Source organism: Poecilia reticulata, chromosome 15, assembly GCF_904066995.2.
Source record: "Poecilia reticulata chromosome 15, P_reticulata-male-v2, whole genome shotgun sequence".
Lineage (NCBI taxonomy): Eukaryota > Metazoa > Chordata > Actinopteri > Cyprinodontiformes > Poeciliidae > Poecilia > Poecilia reticulata.
The window spans coordinates 30697255-30705276 of record NC_088844.1 but is presented as its reverse complement, the minus strand read 5'-3'; the positions used below and the strand labels follow the sequence as shown (position 1 = coordinate 30705276).

Below are 8022 nucleotides of genomic sequence, written 5' to 3'. Positions count from 1 at the left end.
TTCTTTTGGGTTTTGATTGAACACAATCGACATCAGGACTATCAGGGTAATTTAATAAAAATCATAAGAAAAACAGTCAGAACAATTATTAAACCAAAACTGATCAATAAATATGAACATTTTACATTTCAGATGAAAAAAATCTTCTCTGTGTTTAAATTTGTTCCACCAAACTCCCAGTTCAGTTTTAGCTTCACCTGCTTCATTCTGGAAGAATCTCCTGTTAATCACATTAATCTGTAATTAATCACCTGATCGGCTCTGCGCTGCAGTTCAGTCCAGCATAAGGCCTGAGCTTCAGGAGGATTATAGCTGCAGATGCAGCTTTTACCTCAAAAGATCAAACTTTCATGAGAAATGAGTGGATTACTGGGAAAAAACTATTAGATCAAGTAAAATCCTCCTCTTTTGACCAGCTGGGGACTTTAAGGACTGCTAGTTTATTGGAACCAAACATTCACCAAACCGTGGGTTGTCAGGTTGGTGCCTGACAGACACAGCTGAGGGCTTAACGAGGCGTTGTGATTGGTGCCTGACAGACACAGCTGAGGGCTTAACGAGGCGATGTGATTGGTGCCTGACAGACACAGCTGAGGGCTTAACGAGGCGTTGTGATTGGTGCCTGACAGACACAGCTGAGGGCTTAACGAGGCGTTGTGATTGGTGCCTGACAGACACAGCTGAGGGCTTAACGAGGCGTTGTGATTGGTGCCTGACAGACACAGCTGAGGCCTTAACGAGGCGTTGTGATTGGTGCCTGACAGACACAGCTGAGGGCTTAACGAGGCGTTGTGATTGGTGCCTGACAGACACAGCTGAGGGCTTAATGAGGCGATGTGATTGGTGCCTGACAGACACAGCTGAGGGCTTAACGAGGCGTTGTGATTGGTGCCTGACAGACACAGCTGAGGGCTTAACGAGGCATTGTGATTGGTGCCTGACAGACACAGCTGAGGCCTTAACGAGGCGTTGTGATTGGTGCCTGACAGACACAGCTGAGGGCTTAATGAGGCGATGTGATTGGTGCCTGACAGACACAGCTGAGGGCTTAACGAGGCGTTGTGATTGGTGCCTGACAGACACAGCTGAGGGCTTAACGAGGCGTTGTGATTGGTGCCTGACAGACACAGCTGAGGGCTTAACGAGGCATTGTGATTGGTGCCTGACAGACACAGCTGAGGCCTTAACGAGGCGTTGTGATTGGTGCCTGACAGACACAGCTGAGGGCTTAACGAGGCGTTGTGATTGGCTCTGCTTCAGGTACGCAGACATGTTGACCCCCTACATGAACTCCGTCCCCGCCGTCATCGCCAAGGCCTCCGCCATCCACAACCCCATCATCTACGCCATCACACACCCGAAGTACAGGTGAGACCCGCTGGGCCAGCAGGGCGGCGCCACACACCGTTAGCATTTAGCAATTAGCTGGGTTAGCATGATTACCACTCCAATAAATTTCCATTCGAAACTCTGATCCATTTTAAATTCTTTGACATTTTCCTTTAAACGCAACAAGTTGTATTTTAATCCTACAGCGCTGTTGGTGGCCCCCTGCTGGCCTGGAGGCCCTGAGACAGGGGTGTCCAAAGCGTGGCTCTGGGGCCGTTTGGGGCCCTTTGAATGATTTGTTCTGGCCCCCATAAGCAGTTCAAGAAATTTGTTTATTAAACTTTTTGATTTTAATCAGGGTAAAAATATCACCCAGATAATTTTTCTGCCATGCAAAATATAAAGTACAACAGAAATAATTAACTGTTTATAACCAGTTTATAACACGTTTATCCAGAAAGTTTACTGGAAAACGACTTTGCTGCAGACCAGATCAGCTTTTATTTTATTTATTACACTTGTCTGAATATAACCAACGATCCAAATCTTGTTTAATAACGAAATAAATTTGTTCACTAAACCTAAAATAATTTGAAAAATAGAAACATTTTAATACATAAAATAAATTATTTATTTTTCCTTGGCCCACCTGTACTTTGACTACACCGTTTTGGTCCATATGACAAAAAGTTTGTACACCCCACCCCAAGAAGCAGCTTGGTTTTATTCTCTTTTCTCTTTATTTCTATATTAGTGTCGTCTTTACAACAAGAATCTTAATTATTAAATATTTTAATGTGTTAAATCTGTAAAACTCCCCCGAATCGCCGTAAAGCACAGCTGTGGATCCTTGTTGATTCAATAATTGAGTTGGTTTTGTGTAATGTTGACCCGTTTCAGAGTAAACAGGAAGTGGGTCAGCTGATGCTCCAGATGGACGCGGTGAGGCGGCGGCTGATCGATCAGGACGTTAATCTGGATGAAACCTGAATCATCCTAATGGCTGCTAACTGGAGCGCATGAATTAAACTCACAGGATGAGTTTTTACAGCGCTCAGGTTGAGTGCTTTGGTGCCGCCCCCTGCTGGTCGGACCTGGTGGTGTTAGTGGCTCAGAGGTTCTTCTTCTGTGGTTCCAGGCTGGCTCTGGCCAAGTACGTCCCGTGTCTGGGCGCGCTGCTGTGCGTCCGTCTGCGTGACCTTCGCTCCTCCAGCAGCAGCTTCCTGTCGACGCGCCGCTCCACCGTCACCAGCCAGAGCTCCGACATCAGCAGCCAATACCGGCACGGCGCCGCCAAGTCCCGCCTCTCCTCCGCCTCCGACAGCGAATCGGTGAGACGCACACCGCAGCGTTTCCTCTGCAGACAGGAAGTAGCGCTGAGCGTTAGCGTTCCTGTTGCAGGGTCTGACGGACACGGAGGCCGACCTGTCCAGTCTGGGGTCGCGGCCGGCGAGTCGCCAGGTTTCCTGTGACATCAGCAGAGACACCGCCGAGCCGCCGGGCGGAAAACGGTCGACCAGCTTCAAGGCCAAGCTGAGGAACCACGACTCAGGAATCTTTGAAAAGGTAAAACGCCTGATCTGGATCCGGATCTGGATCTGGATCAGGATCAGGATCTGGATCAGGATCAGGATCTGAATCTGGATCGGATCTGGATCTCGATCAGGATCCGGATCCGGATCTGGATCTGGATCTGGATCTGGATCTGGATCCGGATCAGGATCAGGATCAGATCTAGATCTGGATCTGATCTGGATCCGGATCTGGCTTCACATCAGATTTGTTTCGTCTGAACAGCAGCAGACGGTCCCACTGCGCCGTCTGCTGCTGTGGGACGTCTGGAGGGACATTGTCCTTCAGGACCAACCTGGACCTGACAGGACGCTCGTCTCCTGCAGAACCTCCTGGTTCCGGCGCTCTGGTGGATCTGGACCTGTTCCAGTTCGGCCTTCTGGACTTCAGAGACTGTCTGTCCTCTGTCTCTGGTTTGTCCCAGACTGTACAGCTGACATCTGGTCTCTTTGTCTCCTCCAGACGTCGTTTGACACCATGTCCATGGGAGGAGTCAGTGAACGCAGCAGCGTCCCAAATGTGAGTGGAGACGACCGTCCCTTACCTCTGTATGTCCTCCATGTTGTCCCCCTGCTGACCTCTGACCTCTATGTCCCTGCCTCCCTGGACAGAGCGGGGACGCCTCAGAGGGACAGCTGATGAGGGGACAGATCGGCCGGATCCCCAGCATCGTCATCACCTCAGAGACCAGCCCCTTCCTGTCCATCGGCCGGAGCGGGTCGCGGACGTCCCGGCCCAAAGCGTCCGGCGGCATCCTGGGGGCGGGGCCAGGGTAGAGCCCCGCCCCCCAGTCATGTGACCGGCTCAGATCCCAGCAGATGAGACCAGAGACCTGTTGATCTAAACTAAATTCATTTTGTTTCCATAAAATAAACGTCACAGGATGTTGGATCTGTTTTAACCAAAGATCTGATTCCAGGTTTAAAGTTTCTGATGTGAAAGTAATAAAACTAACAAACTGCAGTGGTGGGCGCTAATCTGCTAATCTGCTAACCTACCAGTAGCTGAGCTAATGTTTTGTTTAGCGCTTTTATGTTAGCTTCCACTAGATACTGTATTGTAATTGAACTTTAGCATTAATGGAGCTAACAGTCATGGTTAGTGCATTAGCATTAGCAAAGCTAATACTTGTGGTTAGCATGTTAGCATTAGCTGAACTCATGTTTATGATTAGCGTTTTATCATTAATGGAGCTAACAGTCATGGTTAGTGCATTAGCATTAGCAAAGCTAATACTTGTGGTTAGCATGTTAGCATTAGCTGAACTCATGTTTATGATTAGCGTTTTAGCATTAATGGAGCTAACAGTCATGGTTAGTGCATTAGCATTAGCAAAGCTAATACTTGTGGTTAGCATGTTAGCATTAGCTGAACTCATGTTTATGATTAGCGTTTTAGCATTAATGGAGCTAATATAAATGGTTTGTGCATTAGCATTAGCACAGCTGACCTGCTAGCTAGCGGCGCCCACCGCTACTGAGCTGTCAGTAAATCAAGTTCAGCTTTAAACGATTTATTCCGGATCCAGACAGAAACATGTCGGGACAGAATCCGGATCGGGATTAACTGAGCCGGTGAGGGAGCAGAACCAGCTGGACGGTTCTGATCAGATTTATCTGCCAATCTGATCGGAAAACGTCTGCATACCTGTACAGGTGTGCTCTGCTCTGATTGGCTGGTTCCGACTGAACCACTCCAGTTGACCCCAAAGAGAACCGGTCCTGGTCGGGTTCTGATGGTTTGTTCATGTTTGTTGTTGTTTTTCCTGCTTCAGTTTTTATTGTTCTGAATGTTTAGATGTTTTCTGGTTCTGGAACCCAAATCCGGTTCAGCGGAACCGGAACAGAACCCCTTCCTGAAGCTGATTGGTTCCAGACCACGTGATGTCACTGTGAGGTTTGGGCTCCAGGTGAACGACCTTTGACCCCGTTTGGGTCGGGATGTTCCGGTCCAGCCTCTGATCTGGCTGGACCGGAACATCCGGAGCGGAGCTGGAATGTTTCTCTGCTCTTTGTTTGGCCAGTAAAACTGGACCAGAACCTCCGACTGAACCCGGCTGCCAGAACAGAACCTTCAGTCCAGAACGGTTCTGAGTGGTTCTGTCCCTTTAGATCCTCCCAGACCTGCAGAGTAAATACTGTTTGTGATCCTGAGGCTGTAAATGTTCTGAGTATTTATGCCGACCCGTGTTGACCCGGTTTATTTTTCTAAATAAGATCCGTTCTCCAGCCCAGCCGCTCCGTCTGGTTCTGTTCTAGAAACATCAGTGATGCTCTGCAGCTCGGATTATAATCTGAGAAAAAGGAATCAAATGAAGAATCGGGAATGTCTCCGGTCCGGATCTCCTGGATCCTTCAGATCAGATCCGGGTTTTCATCTCGTCACCGGGCTCCAGCGGCATGATGCTGCCATCACCTAACCGCTCTCCTCTCCTGCTGTTCATGACCGTAGAAAATGTTCCTACAGCTGAGAAACGACCCGTTTAGACCAGGAGAACCGGGACGGAGAACGTCTCTCCGGTCCGGATCTCCTGGATCCTTCGGATCAGATCCTGGTTTTTAAAATCAGGTTTCATCCGGTTTTCTGGTTCTGCAGAACCCGTCGGTTCTGGGTTGATCACATCAACCTTTCTGCCTGAATGATCCATAAGAACCTCTGTTGGTCCAGAGAATCATGAAAAAATGCAAAAATATTTTTATTTGTATTAATAAATGAATAAACAACTTAAAAATATCTAACAAAATACTGGTAACTAAATTAACTACATAAGTTAATAAATCAACAACATTAAACTAATAAATAAAATAAATGAGTACATTCACTAGTTTAATTATAAACTAATTAGCTAACAAACCAATAAATGGGCTGATTTGGAACATTTTTAAATCTACGGCGGCCCGTAAGGGACATGCGGGTTCTGCGTCCTGCCCGCTGAGCCTTTCATGCATCGGTTATGATCCTTTGTTTCAGGATTTCAGATTTGTTATAACATTTTCTTAATGCATAAAAAAGGTAGGAATAAAATGTTTTTATGTAAATTATTTTAGGTGATCAGTTGTGATTGATTTTCTGCAAATACAAAGTAGTTATTTGACAAATACACCGGTAGTTTTGTCCTTTAGGGGTTAGAGTCTGCAGTAGGAGGGAGCGGGGCGGCCATGTTGGATCTGACTAACTTATGGCGTCAAATCCAACATGGCCGGCAGTTGATGGTGTATTTTATGACGCGTTAGTCTCCACTTCAGCGGTCTGTGAGCATTTATAACATAAAAACCCACAAGAAGCTCCAGAAAATGGCGCTTAGACATTTAGCTGCCCCCTGCAGTGACCGCTATGCATGAAAGGGTTAATATCTGTTGGGACAGAAATTCACCACAAACCTGCGAAATAAACAGAAACTTTCCGTAAGAAGCAGAGAAATAAAAACCGAGTTATTATCGCGGGTAATAAATAATCCGACAGTTTGTTGGTCTGAACGGTTTAAAGCCGTTTCCATGCCAACCGGACAGATGGACAAACACTGAGGCTCTTTAAATGTCGGAAATATTAACATTTGTGACTGTTTACAAAATAAACTAAAACATGTTGCAGTCAGCAAATGCGACCGTAAAACAAGATTTCCGCATGTCCCTCACGGGACTCCGTATGAAAACTTTATGGCGTGTTGAGAATTAATCCTGTATGATTTGTGTTTTAATGAAGCTGGGTTGGCGGTGTGTGTGTGTGTGTGTGTGTGTGTGTGGTGTGTGTGTGTGTGTGTGTGTGGTGTGTGTGTGTGTGTGTGTGTGTGTGTGTGTGTTGTTCCCGTAGCTCTGAGGCTACTGCCTCTTTAAATCAAAATCCCGTTAATGAAAATCCCCTGGCGCTCCCCCCCCTCCTCCCCCGGTCTCCCTCCGCTCCGTGCCAGGGAGTCCGGACGGGACCGGAGCTGGATCCCGGACCACCGCGGACCCGTCCTCCCAGCCAGGTACGGTACCGCTCCCCCCTAGCAGCAGCGGGACCAGCCGCCCGCCTCGCTGCTCCCTCCCCCCGGGTCACCGCGGCGGCCTCCCCCTGCTGAGCAGACAGTTGCTGTCGGAACCGGACGGAGCTGCTCTCCGGGTCTGGGCTCTCCCCGACAGGTTCGGGTTGATTTCGGGGTGTTTGCTGGTTTCTGTGCACAGGGCGGCCCTGCTGGGCGGGGCGGGGGGCGGGGTTACCTGGCTCAGGTGGAAAGTCATCAGCCTGTTTCTAGGCTTTTAGTTCAGAGACTGACCGGTTCTGGTCCAGTTCCTCTGGTTCTGTTAGGCTGATGCAGAGCTGACCTTTACTCAGCCTGAGCCTGAGGGACGCTCCATCTACCAGCCAGTCTGACCTTTCAGAAGGGGCCACTTTATTAGGTACACCTAATGGATGAATAGAGCAGCTGCTCTCCAGGCTGCCTGAGGCTCTCTGAGGTTTCCCTTCAGAGGCTGGCCCGGTTCTGCAGAACCGTTGATCTGGATCTCTGGTCCACAGGTTGGTCCGAATGGGAGGAGCCCAGGAGGAAGGATGGATCCGGAGCCTGCAGAGGCTCAGCAGCGTCTCTGTCAGATTCCTCTCTAAACTTAGTCGGTGACATTCGACGCTGAGCAGAACCAGCTGCTCTGGGATCAGCCTCCCCGCCCAGAACAACAAGCTACATGCTACAAGCTACATGCTACAGGCTACAAGCTACAGGCTACATGCTACAGGCTACAAGCTACAGGCTACAAGCTACAGGCTACAAGCTACAGGCTACATGCTACAGGCTACATGCTACAGGCTACAGGCTACATGCTACAGGCTACAAGCTACAGGCTACAGGCTACAGGCTACAAGCTACAGGCTACATGCTACAGGCTACAAGCTACAGGCTACAGGCTACATGCTACAGGCTACATGCTACAGGTTACAGGCTACATGCTACAGGCTACATGCTACAGGCTACAAGCTACAAGCTACAGGTTACAGGCTACATGCTACAGGCTACAGGCTACATGCTACAGGCTACATCCTACAGGCTACATGCTAAAGGCTACATGCTACAGGTTACATGCTACAAGCTACAGGTTACAGGCTACATTCTACAGGTTACAGGCTACATGCTACAGGCTACATCCT

General features: G+C 48.6%; 1 protein-coding gene across 2 annotated transcripts in view; it reads left to right on the top strand.

Annotated features, from left to right (window-relative positions):
* Positions 1-3836, top strand: part of LOC145555122 (melanopsin-A-like) — a 23895-nt gene extending 20059 nt beyond the window's left edge. Inside the window, exons 7-11 of one of the 2 annotated variants that reach the window (XM_081616503.1) lie at positions 1261-1368; positions 2468-2660; positions 2731-2895; positions 3364-3420; positions 3513-3836. In XM_081616503.1, coding sequence (XP_081472629.1) covers positions 1261-1368; positions 2468-2660; positions 2731-2895; positions 3364-3420; positions 3513-3677 — 688 coding nt within the window. In that variant the 3' untranslated portion in view covers positions 3678-3836. The remainder of the gene's footprint in view (positions 1-1260; positions 1369-2467; positions 2661-2730; positions 2896-3363; positions 3421-3512) is intronic. The other variant, XM_081616504.1, reaches the window with a different exon arrangement.
* The last annotated feature ends 4186 nt before the right edge of the window (positions 3837-8022 follow it).